Raw genomic sequence first — 23,110 nt, forward strand, 5'->3', positions numbered from 1 at the left:
CGTAAAATACATCCTTGCGCAATGCAATGTCGGAGTAAACTGATGCTCACGTTTCTCGAAACCATGATTCAAACGCGAGTTCACCGGGACGACGGTTCGGAACGGACACGATGTTCGGCTGGTGGGGTGTATACTGTATGCGACAAACAAGTGGATGAAAAAGGATGGTCACATTAGCGAGCGAAAACCGAAGAGTAACCGAACATCTTGTAGTGGAAACATGGAAAACTCGAAGCTCGTTGGAAATTACAGAAAAGCTCTTTCGAACAGGAATAGTGTGACTTGTACTCTACATTTTGCGAACTAGTGAATCTTAGGTAAGTAAAATCTCAACAGTATAATTTTCAGGCAAGTTTTCTAAACTTAATTTTGTCGTTCTTCTCATTTTACTTTTTTTTGTCTGTTTTGTAAAAGTTTGTACTACCACTATTCTTCTCATGTGAAACTGTTTAATTACCAATGATATGTTTTTGATACTATAAAAAAATTCATCTTTAAATTGAGAAATTGTTATGATATAAACAATACAATGTTCTTGAACTTGGAAAGATCTAAATTAAATGCATATCTTTCTAGATGCATCCGTGAGTCGGCATAAATCAATGTCACATAATGTCGCATGCATCATAAACCGCGGTTAATTGTAAAAAAACATCAACAGTCATTTGAACCTAGAACATGCTTTTGAATAATGTTAAATGATTTATTCCTGCTAAGTGTATTTTAAATAGCTTCGATGGTAAATGTTTTCGTACTATTTGCATCGATTATCATTCACTGGTGAATCCATGATAAGGATCTATCTGCAGGAATATGAATAGATTAACCTCAACTGCACCTCGAATTTAAATGGATTGATTAGAAATCCCCAAAAGCGTAGAGGTATTGCATATTGAATGCCAATCAAACAAAGCGCAGAAAACACTACAGCCCGCCTAATTAGTTAGTGCTCATGATTATGAAATCCACGGTTATTTCGTAGGCACTTTTCATAGCAATAATCTATGTCTATTTAGACAGTGGAACATATGATAAACCCGCATGAAAAGCGGGAAATTGTGGGATGAAATGAGATGGAAAAGTTTATTGCACTTTCGTGGTACTCGAACAGATTTTGACAACTTTTATTCCAGCTCATCGATTTGGTTTCATTTGCCTTTTTGCTTTTCACAGTGGATGAAACGGCAAGTGATGAATCACGGAAAAATGTTTGAACGATAGAAAGCATTTTATTGAACTCATGCCTTATATGCTAGCATTGATAATTCTAATTGATTGCAACAATGAACACTAAACATAATTTGAAACTGCCAAATCAATTGTGAAAATGTAAATGCTTTGCAAGAAGATACATTTCCTCCTGACAAAGTAAAGAGTAAAGTAACAACACAAAACCAATCGACTACAAACCCTCAAAACTTAACATTCCTTTCGACATAATGTGTCACATGGAACGTGCGAGAAAACGCTCCGAAGGATTTTGTTTTTTGTTTTTCAAAAGGCAAAATTTTGAACAGAATGTTTTATGAGATTCAGAGCAAGTTCTTAAACTTGCTCCGTCGTTGCAAATACGCTTCCACAAGCGTTCCTACACGAAAGGAACGTGCCAGAAACAACTGGTGGAAGGAATAAAACTACATTGGGCTACTGGGAAAATAATTTTATTTGCGCGAAGCTGACTTGCAGCTGTTTCCACAATGTGGTAGACTTTACACAGTTTCAATCGGATGATAGTACGAGCAATACAAGTACAGCATCTTCACGTAGATTATGTAACGATGAGGCAGAACTTGCGTTGGTAGACTAACAAGAAATGCATTACTAACGGATCAGTCCTCTCGTACACGGAAAGGTCCGGTCTAGGTATGGAATCGAATCGACGCCGTCGAGGTGGTGAGCCTCATGGACCGATTTTCTAAACGGCGCTATCGCTTGGCAGTCGCGGAACTCCAACGAGTGTAGTGCATTTAACGAATCAGAAAGCGAAACAGGGAATTACCGCTCGAGATAACATAATCAGTTCACGCTTTCGACTCAGTTTGTGGGGCGAGCTGATGTGTACCATAAAGCTATGGGTCACCCAGTAAGAACAAGTTTTTACCAAAATATGTTCGCGTTTAATTGGCTCAGTGTTGGTGATAATTGTGCACGCGTTATCGCTCAGAACACACACTTTCAATTTCTTGCCTTTCCGAGCCAAACGAATCCGAACAATCCTCAGTCGTGTTTCATCTTTCGTTCTGATTGTGCGTTTGAGTGCTTTGAATTACAGCAAGTTGAGAGTCATGCATAATATTAGTTATATGTTGGTGCTATGTTTTGGTGTAGTTTTATCAGCCCGACTGACAATGGCAATAGGAGGTTTCGAGATGGAGCTTTTAATGACAAAGCTCGATTACTTGCAAGACAAACTGCAAGAGGTGGAGCAAACTATGAAAAGTTCGCTGAAGGTGAATAACCAGCACAAGTTAAGTGAAAACACGATGATAATGGAGAAAAATGTCGACTCTTTGTATGAAACGGAGCATCTACAGGAGAAGCTAACAAAGCACGAAAATAATATTAACGAAAAGATCGAGACAATCGAGGCCAAAATGCATGCAATGGAAGACTCTTTGAAAAAGGTACGGAAGCGTGCAATAGGTGTCACAGTCTTGAAATTCATATCAGTTGAATTTTGTGAAATCAATTATTGCTTCTTTTGCAGAGTCTGGAGGCATCCGAAGAGAATACACGGACCAAATTGGAGGAATTGAAGAATCATATGATACCCAAGATGGACCTCATTCAGGAAACATTGCAAACTGAGCTCAAGAAACTAGAAGAAAATAAGGAAATTCTTGATATGCTCACGAATTCGATATATAATTTAACTACCAATGCAGAAACACGCAGTAAGACATTGGAAGACCACTTAATAGCTCCTATCCGTTCATGTCGACAGGCTGCCAACGAATCTGGCACGTATCTGTTAAGTTTGTCAAAAAAATCTAAACCATTCGAGGTCTTTTGTGAGCAAAATAAATTCGAGGGCAACTGGACGGTAATCCAGCATAGGTTCGACGGTTCAGTTGACTTTTATAGGAACTGGACGGAGTACCGCAACGGATTCGGGAATGTTGATGGCGAATTCTGGCTCGGGCTAGAATACGTGCATCAAATTACCAAAAACCGACCCCATGAACTGCTGGTGGAGGTAAAAGATTTCCATGGAAACTACGGGTACGCTAAGTATGGAGAGTTTGAGATAGGGGACGAATCGGAGAAGTATGTGTTGAAGAAGTTAGGGACATACTCAGGGACAGCAGGAGATTCGATGCAGACCCACAAGAATAAAAAGTTTAGTACATTCGGTCGCGACAATGACAATTTTATTGGAAGTTGTGCTACGAAATATCACGGAGCCTGGTGGTACAACGACTGCCTCAGTTCCAATTTGAACGGGCGTTACCAGAACACAACAGGTGATGCGAGTGCGATGTCGTGGTTCCATTTCAAAAACGACAGGCGTGGTTTGTCGTACTCACGAATGATGATTCGCGATATCATTAATTAACGCAAACATAAAGCGATTACCTCACTAGTGAAGATGCTCATCAGCTGCAGCATCTTTGTTTCCTCTCTCCCTTCTCTTCTATTAAATTAAAATAATAATAGAAAGTTTGGTACTAGCATTACTATGCACAGCAATTGCAAAATAAAACCAAATCGTTTAATAGTAAAATGTTCGTTTGCATTGCAAGAGAAAAAAAAACAAAAAAGAAAGAAACAAGAGTGAAATAGATTCAACCAAATACAATTTTCTTCTTGGTGTAACGACCGAGTTTGGTCATGGTTGGTCATGCCTGTCCCGTTTAGGGCTTACTAGCCTTTTTTCCCCTTTGAGGTTTGAGGTCTCGGTTGGGATTCGAACCCACGCCGTCGAGGTGGTGAGCTCCGGCGCTCATGGGCCGATTTTCTACCCGGCGCTACCGCTCGGCTGTCGTGGACCCCCTCACACATGCATGTAAACATGCAGACAAAATCGAACATGTGATCGGAGATGTTTAAACATTAACCAGTTTGACACTTTAGTTCCTCGGGGTATCGGTTGCCATAATTGTTTTTAATTCTTATACGTTCGATTTTTTTCACAAACAATAAAAACTGTGACAGCATGCATCAAATGCATGCATATTTATACCTCGTACTAGTTGTTTTTGAAAGCATGTTAAGATAAGTTTAAATTACTGAACTGGTAAGTTATATCGCCTTATTTCAAAATATACCAAAATTAAAGCCCAAATGAATCGCTTTTGCCTTCAAGTCTCACGACTCAGGTTGACAGCTGTCACATTCAAAAGTCGTTTTTATTTCAGCGCGACAGATTGTCCCCTATGCATTTTGCGAATGCCCAAAAAACAATCGGTGGTGGTGCAGGCATGACGTTTCACACTGTTTCATGACCATTAAGCCATTTTTTTTGCTTCATTGATATCCATTTGCACTCGGCATGATATCGATCATACAATACGTCTGAGAAACGATTCTGCTTTTTTAATCACCCCTGCTGTTGCTGTTGTTGTTGACCCTATAGAAAGCAGAAGCAATACGAAGTATGAAAAGCAATTAAATTTCCATGGAAACTAAAGTGCCTATCCTTTAGCCTTCATGATTGTGTTCCAACTTGGTTTATAATCTTAACTATTGCAACTCAGGTATGAACACTGGTGTAGATTAATGAGTAAGGCATATTTATGGTATTTTTTGGAATCAAACGATCAAATACATCAATTGTTCTTTTCTCCTTACGCAGTTTTGCATCAAACGCTGCAACAGAAAAACTGCGTACATCGATTGTGTTTACAAAATTTACATGTTTAAAGACAAAAATTGAATTGAAATGAAATGAACAAATTGTACCGATCAGGTATGACCCCAGAACGAAAGCGTCACAATGTCTCTGTAGTCTATGTTGTGACAAATGTGGATCGAGGCAGGGGATGCGTTTATGTGTTAGGTTTAAGAGCTTAGCTGATAAGAGCGAGTTGTCGTATCGCTCTATCAGTAGCTCAGTTGTCCATCGTCGATACATGTATGTGCGTGTGTGTGATAGAGACGCCGACGCGGGAAACCATCTTTTTGTAATCTCTCTTCTTCGTCAACTCCCGCGTCGGTCGGACGTTCGTCGCTTCAACGTTAAGTTAAGTAATATATATGTTAAAATAAAATTAGGTCACGTTAAACAAAAAAGGAACACAACGTAGGGTTATTATTCAAACAGTCTACATAGATAAATAAATGTCTGCAAATATAATCTTGTAAAAAGCTATATTTGTAGAATATACTCTTCGATTTATTCACCAGGTTAACCTGCAATAATTATTGCTATTCTCAGTGGAATCCCGACCCATATGCGATTAGTTACAGGTTTGCCAAAAGTTAGACACATTCGGTGTCATGTTACTCTACTTCACCAAGCACTGCATCATTGCGAACACTCACCTGCATTTTTCGGATCGAGCTGCTGCGAAACTTGTAGCTTTTTTCATCGTTTGTGCGATTTTCCGACCATCTCAGTGGACTGCTCTAATCTGTATGGAGTGAAATTGCCTTTTTTGTGGTGACAGAGAGTACCTATTTGTGTCGGTGTTCTGCTATTTTTTTGTCTCACGGTAAATATGCCCGAAGCGTGAGCAAATAGCAGACCAGATTGTGTTCCGCTGCATCGGAATCCAAACGCTGTCGGGGTTGCTTGTTACGATTTGCCGACATCGAGCCACATTTCGTGTTGCTTTCCTCCCCCGAAGGCATTAGAATGTACGAAATGACGCCACTAACGCCAACACGTGGTTTTATCAGAGATTTGAAAAATCTACTACCGGACCGCTAGTACAAACAGTACGAGGGACGCTTTGGAAAAACAACCGGTGTGAAAAATGGTTCATTTTTCCTGTCTTGCATTCGTCCGCTTTCTTGCATGCGTAACGCTCCACCTTTCTCCTTGCATGAAAGTGTTTGAAGGCAAACACAAAAGTGTTGTCAAAAATTCAATCCCGCCAGTTTAGTTAAGAAAACAACATTTTTGAACACGATCGTGAGAGTATTTGATCTGGGTGGTATGGAAGTATGTTTATCGAAGTGAGTTGCAAAAAAACTAGTGTCTCAACATATCTCTTGGACTTCATTTCACCTTTTTTCCTATCATTTACATCGCTCATCCCTAGAACGTTCGACAGGTTATGGTGTTAACTCAATTTAACTTTCCCACCAGTTCAATTTTGCAATAAAACTGTCCGACATGATGAGGAAAACTTTCAACTTTCGTTCGCGTTCGACCATTGCGAACGACGAACCAAAGGAAACGCTAAAGAAGGAATAAATTTCGACTCATGTTCCTTCCATTTTGACTTAACTTCCATAACCATTTGCGGTTGCGGTATTTTGCTGGCCCCAAACCCAAAAACCGCCGCATCGACTCAGCAGTTACGGATCCGGATGTAGAAAGCTGTTTAACTTGAGCGTGGGGTTGCCGGGCCAAAATCGTATCATTAATTTTCTACCGGGCTTCCAGATTCGTTCCGGTTTTAGAATCTCATCCCGGCGCGTGGCTTAAGGCTTCATAGTTGAACTACGCTTCGTATAATATATGCACGTATAATATACATGCAATTGAAGTGTGTATACATGCAAGTGACGGTTTCATTTGTACAAACATGTACTACAAGTATGTATCACTTCAGGCTGGATATCACAATAGATAATTCAATGCTATTATTTTTCTCCTTTGATATCAACAAACCTTTCTGACCCTGAAAGCGAAATCGCTGCATCTCTCCGGCTATCAAAATAGAGGAAAAATTGATTGCTCGAAATTTATTCCTCTACCATCTTTCATTCCACAAACTCTCCAGAAAGGATCATGGCGCTATAAATTCTAGTTTTACAGTTTCGGGCATGCTTTAAATCTGTATAGCCCAATCGAGGAAACCTTTACTTATATGCATTTAACTGACCTACCTTTCGCAGCACAACACTGGGTCAGTTTAAATCCGATCCCTTTCAATGATCTACCAAGTAGAGGACCAGGCAGAGGACACTTTACTATGTTAGCGCTTGATTTGATTGCCATGAAACTAAATTTTGTACGTTGTATAAAAATACAATCGTCTCTTGACAAAAGTTCATTTTCAATAATGTCCAAAAGGATTCAGTGTTTGTATCTGGTCCAAACTTGTACCAGAAGCTAGATGGATTCGAGTGTTAGACCACTGTGTTGTATGCAATCTTTGAATCGAGATGTAAAAAGATAGAAGTAAATCATATTTATTCATATTGTTCATTGATCATAACATTGTACAACGATTTATATGGCAGTAACATTCATAATCATTTAATCTAACAACTTTCACCTTCGTGAAGCTTCAACGCATAAGCCCAATTTAGAAAGGGAAACATTTACTTTCTCGTCGCGCATATAATGTGGCTATCTCATTCGCGATCAGAGAAAGGCGAACATAGAGCAACAGCTGGAAAAAGTTGGGAAATGATTTTTTTCTATTTAGACAGAAGAAAAAGTTTTTTTAATGGTGGAAGTATTATATTCCAACCACAGGAAAGTGCGCTAAACTTTTGCCATAAATATATTGTCTTATTTTCTCCGGCAGGGAAAACTTCCCTCAGAAACGGTGCGTTCCAGGCTGCGCTCTAGGGCAGTTGATTGTCGACAGAAGAGAACTCATGTAGTGTTTCGCGTGAACGTTCGTCTCTTAAAAATATTTTTATATTCATTTTATTCTACTTCTATTGCTCTGATGCTTGCGTTTATATCAATACTCATTAATTTGTGTTAGTAAAACAAAAGGTTTTGGTTTATTTTTGTATAGCGTACAATTGGAACAATTTAGTTATTATTGTATAGCGTAGCCATTTTGCAGCATCAGTTGCATAGACGAAATAAAAGACCTCCTTCCATCAACCCTAGAGAATGCTAGTGGTGAGGGTCAGGAAAGCTTTAAAACTTCTATTATTCCACCCAGAGCCAGCCATGTGTGAAACGAAGTCCCTTTTGTAACCTATCGGCCCCAGTAGGACTCAAGGGTAACTAATCGTTTGTGTTGTTTTCTGGTACATTAAATCTTAATTTATTTAATTGTCAAGACCAAACGCTGGCTTGTGATTGCGCTCGGGATGCTCGTGTCCTGCATCTACGGGGTGTATATTTCTCGTCTAGCTCACATAATTTCAGTTTGGTGCCACTTCGGGCTCCTGAAAAGTGAGAGCCGTGTGGCACCATCATTGGTGGTAATTCCTTCCAGCATGAACTTTAGATATTTGATGGCACAGCACGAGAGTAAAACTAGCGAAGAAGGAGCAACTCAAAAGAGCTTCCCTAGTTCGACGTTCCCCTGAAGCACAACAACAGACTTCAAGCACACCAACTCCAACTTGGCTATGGCAATATTCGACCGCTCGTAAAATTGTCATTCGATGGCCACAGCTTCAGGTCAAATGAAATAAAGTAAGCTGCTGTGGCTTTAGGTAGGAGCATCTATGCGATTCGGAACTGGACGAGGTTGCACGTTGCGATCCCTTCGCACTTTTTACGAGAGAAATAAAATTTCTAATTATTTATCACAGGTTTTATAAAGTTTTTCTTTCATTTCGATGTCTTATACTTGTTTACTGAAAGAAGATTGTCAAATAAAAATTAAAAATGTTTTCACTTGCTTTTGACACGATGGTTAAAAACGTTGATGCGAAGACCACAAGCTTCAACAAATGATTGCTGATTTATGCTAAAAGACACTTGCTTTAAAGTTTCTACTTTCTGATGTTCCAATGTTGATGCATCGCTATGTATAGCGAATTAAATGAGTGCAGTATATTACGGCTTTTATGTGGTCTTCCAACAAAGTGGATACCTGGCATTGCACCAGGAACGGTATGTCATACTTTCCGTTTTACAAAGTATCTCGATAGGCCTTTATATGCCTCTGATTCACTCGGCTTGCGTTTAAATTTAGGTTACCCACTGCACAAACAGACAAAAGCGACGACGGGTCGTCTGTGTTGTTGTCAGTTAACGATGGTCCTCTCACTATTGTTTCCCTTTGTCTACCCGATAGGATGCTCCATTATGCGTTCATCGGACTCGAGTAACGTTTTACGATGCTAGGTTGTAGGTTCTTAAAAAGCTATGAATGAATTATTTTTTAACTTAATTTATTTTTTACCATATCATCACATCACTATTATTATTTTAATGATGTTTGGTGTAATGATTTAAAACTGGTTAAAAGGAGGTCAGCTTCACCTTAAGATGATGAATGGATGGAGCCAACCTTTCCAGACATTCATTGTCCATTTGTTCATTATAGTTTCAACACAATTATTTCATCATCTGCTTTTTACATGCCAGTTTCACTTTCTTCGGTAAAGAAAAAACTCGCCAAGCACCACCTGATGACATTTCCCGGATGTTCCCGTAGCCCAGGGAAAGATACCAAATAAATGCAGATTTTCACTTCACCTTTCGCCCGGATCGGATTCTGCCGAGATAGAGATAAACCGTAGTCGGAAGCAGCAACAGGAGAAGGCTTGCGAGGAAGGATTTACGCCTTATCTTCATGCTGTCACCTCGGCATCATCCAAACTCGTACAACCACGTCAACCCGGAACAACTCGACCCGGCTCCGATTTACCTGACTTTTTGCCACTATGACTTATGGTTACGAGAACCAACGGAGAGAAGCCAGACGCCACGGCCCGCCGGTGCCGTGTGACAAACTAAGCGGCTTAGTTATAATGCGGCTTCGGGTTGGGATTTGGCTGGAGGGGGCACGAGATAGTGCGAGCGGTGGTCACGTAATGATTTTAAACTGCTCTGGTTCTCTGTAAAGAACACGGTTTGGAGAGGGAAAAGCCTAGATGAGGCTATTTGGAGAAGCCCTTAATTGAAGGAAGAAAGTGAGTGAATTTAAATTTTCTTCAGACTTTTTGACTTCTTCGTTATTCGGTCTCAAATCTCCCAACCAGGTGGTATGCCAAAGGAAAGATTATTTAGCACGAGGAAACTATTGCATTTATAAGCTGTTAAGATATGAAATTGCGTGGGAAATTTTACAGATTTGGCGTCTGCTCGCAACTTCATTCAGTCCACCAAACCAACCTAAGCAACTAAACTAAACTAAACCAAGCATTTCGGATGTGCATGTCTTCTTCTCTTTTGTCTTTTAAGCGCCCTGATCGAACCATCGTTATCTTCATGTTCTCCTTATTTTGATGAAAATACAAAACTAATCCGTTGCAGTCAATGGTGGGGAGTTTTTTATACTTTTTATGTAAGATACAATTTCGTATCGGCTGCCACGTCATGAAGATATTAAAGGAAATATTGGAGCTCCTTCGGCGCCGCCGCACCAAATAAATATAGAAATATTGTGCTGTACTTAAAAGGGTTTGAAAAACTATTCCACATGATTATGTTGGTTCAGTAACCTGAATGAAAGAGACCTTCAGATGGTTATGCAAAAAAAACCTATGACACTTTCATAACACTACTTTGTCTGCATAGGAATCTTTGCCATATAAATTCTCGGGTACATAGCAGCAACACTTTACCGGAATTAACACAAAACATCCCCACAACAGCATGGCGTTGCAAAAGTAATGTTCTTTGGTAGTTCTTTAGTTTGCAGAACGGAAGTCTCTACAACAACACCAGCAAGAGTAGCATTACATAAATGGTACCATTTCAATACACATTACCGTATATTACACCAAAACCACCGACAATCGATTTTCCGTTTCACTTTATGATACTTTTCCCCAGGGAAACCACGGGAAGGAAGAAGCAACACGTCACGTGATAATGGAGTCGAGGAATAATAACCGATGAACCCCCCAAAAGAGTGGGGCGTTACATGCGCCAAAGGGCGTTGGTTTTCGTACCCTTTCCTCAGGCCAGACGAGGAATCTCGCGGTCAAGTTTATTTAGTTTATTAGATCACACACCCCAGTTATTGTGTGCAAAAGGTCATGGCGCCGAGCCTTGCCTGTGCGTTTGACATTGAGGTCGCGCAGCAATGCAATGGAGGCACATGCGAGACACTTTGCAACACGTGCCGAGGGTCATAAATTTTCCTGCCCCGTCGTAAGTTGGTGTGTCCTTAACCAATCCGTTTGTATGTACTCCTGTTTTATTTGCTTCCAGTTTTTTATTCTCTATCGCTGGTTTTCTAGGTACGTGTTTAAGCGTGTTTCGGCACATGATCTTTACAGAATTTATTTTCTTGGTTTAGGCCCGATTAGTATCTAAATATGTCTTTCTCATACTTTACTGCTAGTAAAGGTTAAGAAAATCTAATCTTCATTCAATCATCTATTCGGTAGCAGATTTAAAGATGTAAATCTATGGTATAAATGTAATCTACATATTTTTGAAAAACAGTTCTTGAAGTACCAGGCGTCCCCATTCATGCCAATCTAGAATTGAACAACCAGGCGTCTCCATGGATACGTATTGGAAATTGTTATTTCCAGCAACGGGTTTTATGTCTGGAAAGCCTTGTTCAATAGTCTCAAAAACTAAGCATCTACTGTTCAGGAATTCAGTTTTGCGACCAAGGTTGACATTTTCAAATGGAAGAAAAGATACTTACTTTCATCGTTTCACATTAACAAAGTATATTACTAGCACGACTAAGCGGTAATATCTTGTTAAGGAATGAAAAGAGATGACAAATCATTTTCTTGCCATGATTTATGACTATTTGTTTATGTTGTTTAGGCGCATCTAACATTTTCATTCTCCTAATTGAAGTCACCTTCCAACAAAGGCTTTTGAAAACAAATGAAAAGATCATCAATAATATTGAAAGCAAGCATTATGCTAGTGATTCCTCCACCCAAACTAACTCCATTTCATTATTATTATGATACGATACTATAGTAATAAAGACAAGCATCCATAACTCTCATTAATTTCATTACTTTGCAGAGCGCAAGATTTGCTTGTCATAAAGTTGAAAGAAAATATTGACACTCTCACTGTAAAAATCATTACTTTCCAACTGCTCCTCTTCTCAGCCTATCTCGATGGAACTTCACATTAAACGAAACGTTTACCCGAATACGCTTTGCAAAAAGGTAGAGAAAAGGTAAACTGCAATATATTTCAAGATTATTCTACTCTTCAAATAAAATGTCCAGACTGTTGCGCTGGACGGAACAGCCCCAAGCCAGAAAGTATTGCGGTGGCACATTTTAAACCCTATGTTTTCTCAGCACAACATTTTTGCTGGGTTGGCGTAAGAATGTTTACGACCAGAAGAGAGGCTATTTATGGAGAAGGGAGTAAAATGCAGGATTTGGAGCTACAAATACACCTTACGGCACCATTCCTATGCCGAAGAAACATTTTTAAACTCAGTAGTGAGAAAGAAGACAGTTCGTTTAAAAAGGCTTACGGGTAAATTGTCCCTTCCAGGTAAGTGCTGTCATAATGGTGGCCAATAAAATGTTTAAAATGTGCGAGATGTGTAAAACTGTGGCAATTTGCTTACATTATTTGAGATCGTTATAAACATACAAGATTTTTACAATCCCTACACATCTGTGTACGGTATGTCTTTCCTGACATGGTTAATATTTTGCAATCCAACTCGTAATGTATTAGGTTCCTGATTATTTGAAGTTAGTTAAATGTTTGCTTTTAATGCATAAAACACAGAAAAATTTAATAATAAATATAAAAAAGTATGTTCATATAGCAAAATATAAACTAAAAGCTGTGTTTGATCTGTTTCAAAACAAAACCCTCAGTAGCTCCCAACACTGTTTCATTGATTTTCCATCAAGCTTAATGAGTTGTGTACTATTGTTAAGAAGTTGAAAAACATTATTCGTTTTCACGCTCGAAGGATCTCCGACTCGGCGTCATGTTACAGTTTCCGGGCTCAACGCCACTCGCCACGTTTGCCAGACAAAACCATTAACTACGTTTTGCATTCGCCGTTGGTTCTTCTTCCGAACATTAAAGAGTGGAGGCTTTCACCGTTTCCTTCCTTCCCATTTGCCTACTTATCCCATGAACGACTTGCTTTAAAGACTATGTACTCACGGTCGAATGCTTTTTATGATTCGATTAGAGGGAAATATTCTTGGCTGTCAGTAGAAATCGATACCGTTGCAAAAACGCCATGTCTAGCAAGTAATGACATTTTAAGGAGGACGGTTTTTGTTTCATTCCACACAGTATAGAAGTGTTTAAAGTTTGGGATCATATTCAACCATTGGTGAAGTATAGAAGCTAGCGTTAACGGTTTACAAAACGTGTCTATGTTTTGATCTATTGAATGGAAATTAATGACTGTAAACTTTGTCATATGCACTTCATTCCAAAGCTTCAAGTGAAATGAAAGAAACGGAACCATTCGACGGTACAAAAAAAAGTAGCTATTAAATCGAAAGAATGAGAAACTAGTATTAAATCAATACATTCTTATGCCAGCATAGGTATATGCACATACAGTAAACCAATCATCACTAATCTTTAGGTGCAGTTCAACGCAATTAGGCAAATGAAGCATATCGTAACGTGTTTAGCTGGTTCCCAAGTTTAATTGAAACATAAATACAGACAACCAAGTCGACCAATTAGCAAGTAGAGCGCCTAAACTGGTTCCTACTCTGTTGTATGATGGTGCTATGAATGAAATTAAATCGATTTGAATGTTTGGCACAGAGGTATTAAATGCCCCTGAACTACCGTTTCGCTCAGAAGGGATGCATCTCTAATTTCGAGTCGTACCGATTTAAATCCACCGGCATGCCTTCTCGCATGAGACACGACTCATCTACCTTTTGTTGAAACCACCGGTTTCTGGTAATGTGCGGATGTTTGAGTTGTTAGCAACGCCAAGTTTAACAACAGAACTGGGAATGTGGGAATTTAGGTTTCGCCTGAAGTGAAATGGGAACAAAGGGAAATTTGGAAAGTAAAGGTATGTGTGAAAGTGTGTGTAGAATCCCGCCGATTGTTGGCTTATGCACTTCGAAGCAGAACTAAATTTATATCCCGTTCCCAACGAACAGTTTTCGAACATAATTCGCAATACGTATCGACACCAGGAGTAATCATGGAGTTTCATGCAAACGATGGTAAAGTTTGTCTGATGCGGTTTTTCACCCTAGGAGGAAAACAATTACTTCTATGGACGGGGTTTGCCTATGGTGTGATGGAGTGAACATTTTCATCGAGTGACACTTTTTTTTTATTAATTCCTTCTATTCACTAAATTAGTGAAGTGATTAGTTACAGAGATTGGACAAGCATGGAAGAAGTTGCACAATAAATTACTATAGTTGTATAGTTGAAAATATTTAAATTTTCTCAATCAGGAAAGTTGTTTATATTATTGAATGTATTATACTTACAAAATTTTTATAACCCAGTAAACACTTTCTATGTTTTCATAAGTTTCTAGCAAACTGATTTCACACAACTGAGCAATTTACAGGCATTATTGATATTCTCAGCACATTGCAGCAAATACCATAACTACGCTTATACTGAAGGAAGATAAATAATGCATATGGCAATTGAGTGCATTCAATTTCTTGTATCCCATAGGCAAAGCAACCAACAGCCTCGATTTGTTCCACGGGAGCTCCCAGTATTATTGCCCAAACCTTTCAAGAAGAAATCCTTCTAAAGCTTGAGATGCACACACGCACTTAGAGCTAATTTGATCTGGAAAATGATGATGCATATAACTCTTAACAGCATTTTGGTCCCGAGCCTAGAATGGTTTAGTTTTCTGCACTCGACATAAGTCCATGAAAGGTTCTAGATATGGCACTGGGCTGGATTTCGTTGTAAATATTCAGAAGCATCTGAATGATTATTACTGCTTTACTTCTCTCGCCCAATGCACTTACACTGAATCGAGTAATTTCATTCCAAAGCCAAGCCGGTCGGACGTTTTATGCAAAATTTCCCAATTGGTTTCACATTCGATGCTCGTTCGGGGTACAAAAAAGGGTCCCAGAGCGAACGAAGCTCCAATTATTTGCAAACTAGACGCCACTAGCGGTGAGTAACATATAATAATTGAATTTGGTTGCCATGAACTTGTTGCATTGAACGCTGAGCAGTTTAGCCTTTTCCCTCAGAGAAAGGGCGTTACGGGTGAAAGACCTTTGACGGTTGATATAGTAGAAATGGGGAAAGAGCCATATTGTGAACGCAAAGGTCTGTGGAACTGACAATCGTGGCTGAAAGCATCGCACGATTGAATATTTACTGTTGGTATACACAATTTTCGAGTAGTAATTATCATAACCTATTCGCAACGAACTTTGATTGAGTTAGCTGTCTGTTTGATTGTCAGTTTAATGGTTTGAAGTCTAAATTCGATCAGCAGGACACTTCAAATGGGCAAAAATGGGATACACGACGTTTGAGAAATGGTAATTTTTCCTTCTGAAGGCTATCAAAATCAACGTGAAAGGATTAATTGAATTAGTACGACAGCCATAGTCAAATTTTAAAACTAATTACAAAATGGATTTAAAACACTATTGCTGACTTTTATTTCGGATTCATTGGAAAAAGGTCACTGACAGTTTTGAAAGTTGTTCACTTATCAGGATGACTCAAATTAAGATTTTAAAAAAGACAACCAATCAAATTTTTCTGAGTCAATCTTAGTAAAAAGAATATTTCGAACGATAGAAGTGTACAATCCTAGAAGCCCTATGAAGTAATATAATGAATGATGATAAAATAATAGTGACTTATAATGGGTGGGCTTTTGTTTGTTCATCTTATTAACATTCAATCCTCAAAGCAAATGTTTTTACTTTACATTTCTCATACTGATTCTCATGTCTCATTGAATCTAATAAAATCCTACATTCTTTCATGCCTGAAGTAAACAAAGCAATCTGATAAACAAAGCCGAAAAATCTTTCTCTAATCCATTTTAAACAATTTGTTTCCTATCGACCCCTTTCTTTACTTCCTAATACGATTTGATATCTTTTTCCCCATTTTTAATCTTTCACTCGAGAAAGTTTCTTTGCCGACATCCTGATGGATACCGTTATTATTCATGCTTTTAACTTTTTGCAAAGGAAGTGATTTTTCTTCTCTGCTTGTGATCCACGATGTTTACATATTCCCCATCTTTCATCGCATCTTGCCTGTTTCGTACCAGCAGTACTTGTTGACTTTTCACACCGACACCGTTCCATCATCGAAGCGAAACAATGGGGACAACAAGTTGTTTGACAAAACGGAGGGTGTCATCATCCGCCTAATCGGTAAAGTGCCCAGGGGGGAGCAAATCTTCTAAGAAGTAAGGCTTCCATTTTTCAGCTTATGCCAAATCTGCGATACTATGCAGCTGAGTTAAATACGTAAGGTCTTTTGGCAAAAGCGGGAGTGGGAGAATGGATGGGCAAGATTGATATGTATTTTACTTCTAATCCTAGTTGGTGACTTCTTCCAGGATACTTTTATAATGGTATTCCATCTACAGGAAGTTTTCTAAGAGGTTATGGCTTCATGAAGTTTGCCATGAAATACTTTTGGGTACTTTCTTGGTATTTTCCTAGAAGATTTTTAAGCTGGTTAACTAAATTTAAATTATGAAAACCAAAATTATATCTTTTAAAAGGAATTTACTCAAGAAATTTTCCGTTCAACTTAATAATAATTTGAATGAACCAAATAGATACTAGTGTAGATTCGGATCATAAATAATTTCAAATTAAAACATTTGGTTTGTCAAATTAAAATGCAGTTCAATCGGAAAAACCTCTGACTTCTGACTTTTTGAACAAAACCATTTTGTTCTCAAAATTTATCAGTATTATGAAAACTAAGAACTTTCAGCGTTCAAGAGAAATGAAAAAGTCACTTACATGGTGTCTCAAAGCTACACTTTACATTTTATATTGCATCAAACAAATTCTTGCATCAGTTGATGATAAAAGAAACGATCGCTGTGCGCTTTCACACATTTTGTCAATGACAGTGAATTTCCGTAGCAATCAAAGTTCTTAATGTCCACTCGAAACCTGGTCGTCCCACACATGTGATCGAACCGGTGAGGAAAAGTGTGCTTTTGTGTTTCCCCGGTGCATTACGCGGATGAATAAAACGTGCGTCTGCTGAAGTGGTGGCCAGAGTGTCGGTGAAAAATTGCACGAACTTCATCGCTTTGGGATGGTGGTGACCGTGGGGGAGCTGGCGGCCATGTGATGGTGGAGAACATTTTGCATTTATGCTACTGCAGCTGCGGCGGCAAGAGAACAAGTGAGCAATGCGAAACAATAAAGCGCCGATTGTTGAAAGCAACCGATGCCGCGCAAGGACTGGAGTGAAGTGGTTCGCCCAGGGATCTCCTCGCTCGGTGGCATGAAACTGGCGATTCGGTGCAGCAATAAGTGAACGGAAAGTGTAGCGGCGTGAAGTGGCTTAAGCCGGGAAGTGGTAGCGACTCATCGGTACGAGATAAATACACCTTCTTTGGTAGAAAGTGCGACTACCAAACAAATCGTTCAAAAAAGGGATTAAGCTTTCTGATCAGCAGTACATCGTACAGAAGACAGAGAAGACAGTGTGAGGAATGTAAGTGTGAATAAAGAGGGTAAGAAGTCGACATCAGCACAGTGATAGAAACGAATTCACCGAAACAAAGCACCTTCGCGATGGGATACATAAATCTGCTCGGACTAAAGCTTTTCTTAAATATATCATTAGTCGTGCTGCTGGTAAACGGTAAGTTTGTAGTCGAAATTTAATTTCTCGAATTAGTATGATTTATGCCAGATGGTAAAATGGTCATAATGGTTAGCTTTTTTCCGTTCGCGTCCATACTGTTATTTTACTGTTATTGTACGGTTTTATTTGAATTAAAATTTGAATTCTTTTATTCTTTTTCAACAGTTCTTTCTTACATTGACACATCTCAATAAATCATAATATACTGAGTATTTTCCATTCAATTTCTCTTGATGATACTTCTCTATGACAACAAGCTTGGTTTAAGTAAGCAATGAATAAAACCGGTAGTTTCATTTTCTTTATTTTTGAAGTTTACTCAGTAAAGCTGTTACTCAGCTGTTGCAAAACAAAATCGAAAAAATTGAACTTGTGCTAAGGATTTCGCTGTACCCTGGATCACCTTTAAAAGAATTTATATGTGGCACGACATCCCCTAGTGGGACAAGGCCTCTCTCCGGAGAGAGTTTGTGTGACCGAAAGACGGTATATTATAGATCGGTGGTCAGCCGTTCGTAATACCGGAGGGTGCCAGACTCGAGATTCAATCCCACACCTGTGGTGTGGTGTTTCCTCGCGCTACCGCTGCGCCATGGGCACCCTCCTTTAAAAGAATACAGGATAAAATTCGGCTCGCTGCAATGTAACAAGAGATACTGTCAAAACAAAGGCAAGCGATTTTATACCTCTCAACCCTTACTACGGGGAGTCTCCATATGGTACACTCCGCAAATGATGTTCATGTTTTGGTTCGCCTTACGACAGTTTATAATATAATATTAATTAATGTTTATGCATCACCGTCCGGTAATCCTGTCCTTTCCTGGTTCCATGGTATTTTTGTGGTTTGGAGTAAAGTGTTTTACACCGCTTAATTAAGTTCGTTATAGTCTTGCACGTGTTCTGAAGCGAAGTTTATTACTTTTTGTTATATAATTCCAACCAATATTATGAACGATTTGAAGATCAAAAACATTCAAACAGAGTATTAGTTTTTTTATAGCTCATGAATTGGGCAGACTGGAATTGAACAGCTTTTAATTTTTGTTTTAAGAAGTGTTTAATGAACTCAAACACCTGCTATGCACATGTTTCACTTGTATCATGATCAAGAAATAAGAGTGGTTATTGCAAACATCAAGTGAACACAAAGTTTTGTTTTCACACTTTCTCACTAACATACGAATCGCTTATTCGAAAAAAGTTTCACACAACAACATATGTGCTGTTTTATTTCAGCCAAAGCCAGAGGAGGACAAAATCGAGATTTCCTGATCCTTTCTTATATTTCAATCTGATCCTTTCTTATATTTCGTATGTTAATTCATTTTAAGTGAAGTTTGAAAAAATGCTTCCATGTGAGATTGATACGACCGGGTGAGGCTGATTTAATCTCGCATTCTACTAGAGTAGTAAAAGAATATTCATATATTTCCATTTTCAATCGGCCACTTGGGAAATCTGTTAATTCTGGCGAAAACGTTGTTGCCCAAAATCTCTAGGTCGGCCAAATTAAACACGTGATTTCAGGTCACGCCTTACCAAAAGATAACGTACTTCTTACCGTTGTAAAATTTCGCGGAGGTACTCACTCAACAAGAAAACGATAATAAAGACCAAAATGACTGGAAGTTGATCTAACATGCATCCGCATGCATCGGAACGTCAGGACAAACTGAAGTTCCGAGGTCGCCAAATGTCCGATTCAAGCCACGACCTCCTATGAACTACGTTCGGAACCGAAACAAAATTCTCCGTTTCCTTGCTTTATACGAGACCAAGAACAAAACGTTCTGCAAATTAGGCACCCGAAGGAAAACTTTCCCGAGCAATGCAAAGAAAGTGGAGAAAATGCGAAGCTCATCGAAGCTTTCGGAAAAGCTTTCCGGTGGAGCGAAGATCTGTCAAAATGTTTGATGGAAGACTTGCGCAAGTAAATCTTTGATGAAAACGTTTCCTTCTGTCTGTTTTCCTCTCTTCCCCGTTTAAGGCAAGCTAAAATAGATGTAAAACTTGCTGAAAAAGTTTGTAAGCAAATTAACGTCAATCTTTTAAAAAGTATCTATGCTTCAGATACTAACACGGTCACAATGAAACATTGATTGAATTTTCCAATACGTGTCGAGTGCACAACGATGTCCCGTAATAAACCGTCTATGGGTTGCCTTTATTTAGTTCAACTTGAAAGCGAAAGTTATTCCTATGAGAATCCGAGAAGGAGTGCCACGTGGACATCGAACATCAGAGTGCCTGATTGTAGCTCGAAGTTGCTTTAGACCAGTAATCAAGTTTCAGTATGATGTAAATTCCATCAGTTTGAAAAGAATCACAGAAAAAGATATCAAAGTACACAAAAATCCAATCAACTGAAGAAAAACTACGAAGGATTTATATTTCCACCACGAAATCTTTAACTTGTCAATATGTTTGAAATGTAGAAAAGTTTACGCTTAGATGAAGAATACAATGTTTCAATAGAATTAAGGAAGAGGACAGGTTTGGAATTGTAAGTGATCGCCACCACATGGTCGTAACGCAACTATAGGGAACTCAAAACGACGACTGAGAATCGGAAACAAACAATGAAAAGAAAAGGACGAAAAAGAATCCTTTACACAGCAGTTGCCTCGACGCATTGTTGAAACTGACACCAAAAACCTACCACCCCAGATGCATCACAGTTCGGTACAGAGCCGGCAATCCTTCGGTAAAACCGAGGTCCAAAAGATGAACCGGTAATCTTCCAGAAGCGAGGACACAAAACCCCAAATTCCTTTTTATTCCCCGATTCCCTCCCGTAATACCTAATGGATCCGCAAATGATAGCAATTTTCTGAAGAACCATCCTCGAGTGCAATGCAGCAGAATCCATCGGGTGCGATGCATTTATTCCAAATGGACCAACATACATCAGGGCGACCACTCGGTCCAGGGTGGATTTCATGATGTGTTCGATACGATGCTCCATACGACCAGCTGGCTCGGACGTTCGCATCGAGGAAGAATATGTGTTTTATTGTTTCGTTCTGCGTAAGAAGGAGAAAGATTTCACAACTCACACATATTTTGTACAATTCTAATGAAAAGTGTTGAATCAAATTGTATGCTTCTTCTACTTCTTTTTCTTCTTCTTCTTCTTCTTCTTCTTCTTCTTCTTCTTCTTCTTCTTCGTCGTCGTAACGACCTCTTGGTCATGCCTGCCCGTTAAGGGCTTACGAGACTTGTTTCCCTGTTGTACGTGGGTAGTCATTCGTCTCGTACAGGGGAGGGTCCGGTCTCGGTTAGGATTCGAACCCACGCCGTCGAGGTGGTGAGCCCCGGCGCTCGTGGGCCGATTTTCTAACCGGCGCTATCGCTTGGCAGTTATGGAACTCCAACGAGTCGTGAGCGTTTGACGAATCAGAAAGCGAAGCATGGAATTACCGTCCGAGATAACATTATCAGTTCACGCTCTCGACTCAGTTTGTGGCATGAGCTGTCGTTTACCATAAAGCTATGGGTCACCCAATAAGAACAAGTTTTTGCAAAAATATGTTAGCGATTAATTGGCTCAGTGTTGCTGATGATTGTGTGCGCGTTATTGCTCAGAACACATTATCAGAATTTGTTCCCTGTTCTTTGTTGCCTTTCCGAGCCAAACGAATTCGCACGATCCTCAGTCGTGTTTCATCTTTCGTTCTGATTGTGCGTTTGAGTGCTTTGAATTACAGCAAGTTGAAAGTCATGCATAATAGTACTTATATGTTGGTGCTGTGTTTTGGTGTAATTTTATCAGCCCGGCTGACAATGGCAATAGGAGGTTTCGAGATGGAGCTTTTAATGACAAAGCTCGATTATTTGCAAGATAAACTGCAAGCGGTGGAGCAAACTATGAAAAGTTCGCTGAAGGTAAATCCCCAGCAATTTAAGTTAAAAAAACGATGATAATGGAGAAAAATATCAACTCTTTGTAGGAAACGGAGCTGCGTCTACAAGAGAAGCTTGAAAAACACGAAAATAAAATCAACGAAAAGATCGACTATTTGGAAAACGTAAGGAAGCATGCAATAGGTGTTGGAGATCCGGTCCAGTAAAATGCGATGACCGACTTTTTTAAGTTGATGTTTGCTTCTTTTGCAGATTGTTAAGACAAGTGAAGAGAATACACGGACCAACTTAGAAGAAGTGAAGAATCAGTTGATTTCCAGGATGGACAATATGCAGCTACAACTGTCGACTGAAACAAAAACAATCCAGGAAAAGACCCAAACTGAACTGAAGCAACTTGGAGAGAACAAAAAAACTCTCGACATGTTGACAGATTTGGTACGAAATATTAGTATCCAAGGAAAATTCACCACTAAGTTGCTTAACTTTATGCATCCAGTGAGTTCATGTCGGCAAGCTCTCAGTATATCGGATACTTACATGTTCAAAATAGGGGAGGATAGCAAACCATTCAACGTCTTTTGCGAACAAAATAAGCTCGAGGGCGGCTGGATTGTAATCCAGCATAGGTATGAAGGCTCAGTCGATTTTTATCGGAGCTGGACGGAGTACCGAAATGGATTCGGGAATATTAATGGTGAATTCTGGCTTGGGCTAGAATACGTGCATCAACTTACCAAAAACCGACCGCATGAACTGCTGGTGGAAATAAAAGATTTTCATGGAAACTACGGATACGCTAAGTATGATGAGTTTGAGATAGGGGACGAATCAGAGTTGTATGCGTTGAAGAAGTTAGGAACATACTCAGGGACATCAGGTGATTCGATGGAGATCCACAAGAATCAAAAGTTTAGCACATTCGATCGAGATAATGACAGGTGGAAGGAGGGTAATTGTGCTGAGCTTAGGCACGGAGCCTGGTGGTACAACGAGTGCTACAATTCCAATTTGAACGGGCGTTATCGGAACACAACAAATGATTATAGTGCGATGATGTGGTACCATTTCAAAACCGACGTTCGTGGTTTGTCTTACTCGCGAATGATGATTCGCGGTATTATTAATTAACGGAAACATAAAGCGATTACCTCACCAGTGAAGATGTTCATCACCTGCAGCATCTTTGTTCCCTCTCTCTCTTCTTTTCTATCAAATTAAAGTAATAAGCAGAAAATGTTATACAAGCATTGCTATGCACAGCAATTGTTTTTGAATAAAAACCGATTGTTTTATAATAAAATGATCGTTTGCATTGCAAGAGAAAAAAAAACAAAAAAGAAAGAAATAAGGGTGAAGAAATAGATTCAACCAAATAAAATTTTCTTCTTGGCGTAACGACCTCGAGTTGGTCATGCCTGCCCGTTAAGGGCTTACTAGCCTTTTTTCCTTTTGAGTACGTGGATAGTC

At 39.2% G+C, this 23,110-nt stretch overlaps 2 protein-coding genes across 2 annotated transcripts; both read left to right on the forward strand.

The window, feature by feature from the left end:
* The first annotated feature begins 2,348 nt into the window (after positions 1-2,348).
* LOC131294894 (fibrinogen-like protein A) lies at positions 2,349-3,556 on the forward strand. Its single transcript, XM_058322950.1, has 2 exons — positions 2,349-2,624; positions 2,708-3,556. Exons 1-2 carry the CDS (start codon positions 2,349-2,351, stop codon positions 3,554-3,556), a joined length of 1,125 nt encoding a protein of 374 aa, XP_058178933.1.
* An 18,003-nt stretch (positions 3,557-21,559) lies between these two features.
* Positions 21,560-22,771, forward strand: LOC131294915 (ficolin-3-like). The gene is made up of 3 exons (XM_058322973.1): positions 21,560-21,661; positions 21,727-21,804; positions 21,893-22,771. Exons 1-3 carry the CDS (start codon positions 21,560-21,562, stop codon positions 22,769-22,771), a joined length of 1,059 nt encoding a protein of 352 aa, XP_058178956.1.
* The last annotated feature ends 339 nt before the right edge of the window (positions 22,772-23,110 follow it).

The sequence above is a fragment of the Anopheles ziemanni genome, chromosome 2, assembly GCF_943734765.1.
Source record: "Anopheles ziemanni chromosome 2, idAnoZiCoDA_A2_x.2, whole genome shotgun sequence".
Taxonomy (NCBI): Eukaryota; Metazoa; Arthropoda; class Insecta; order Diptera; family Culicidae; genus Anopheles; species Anopheles ziemanni.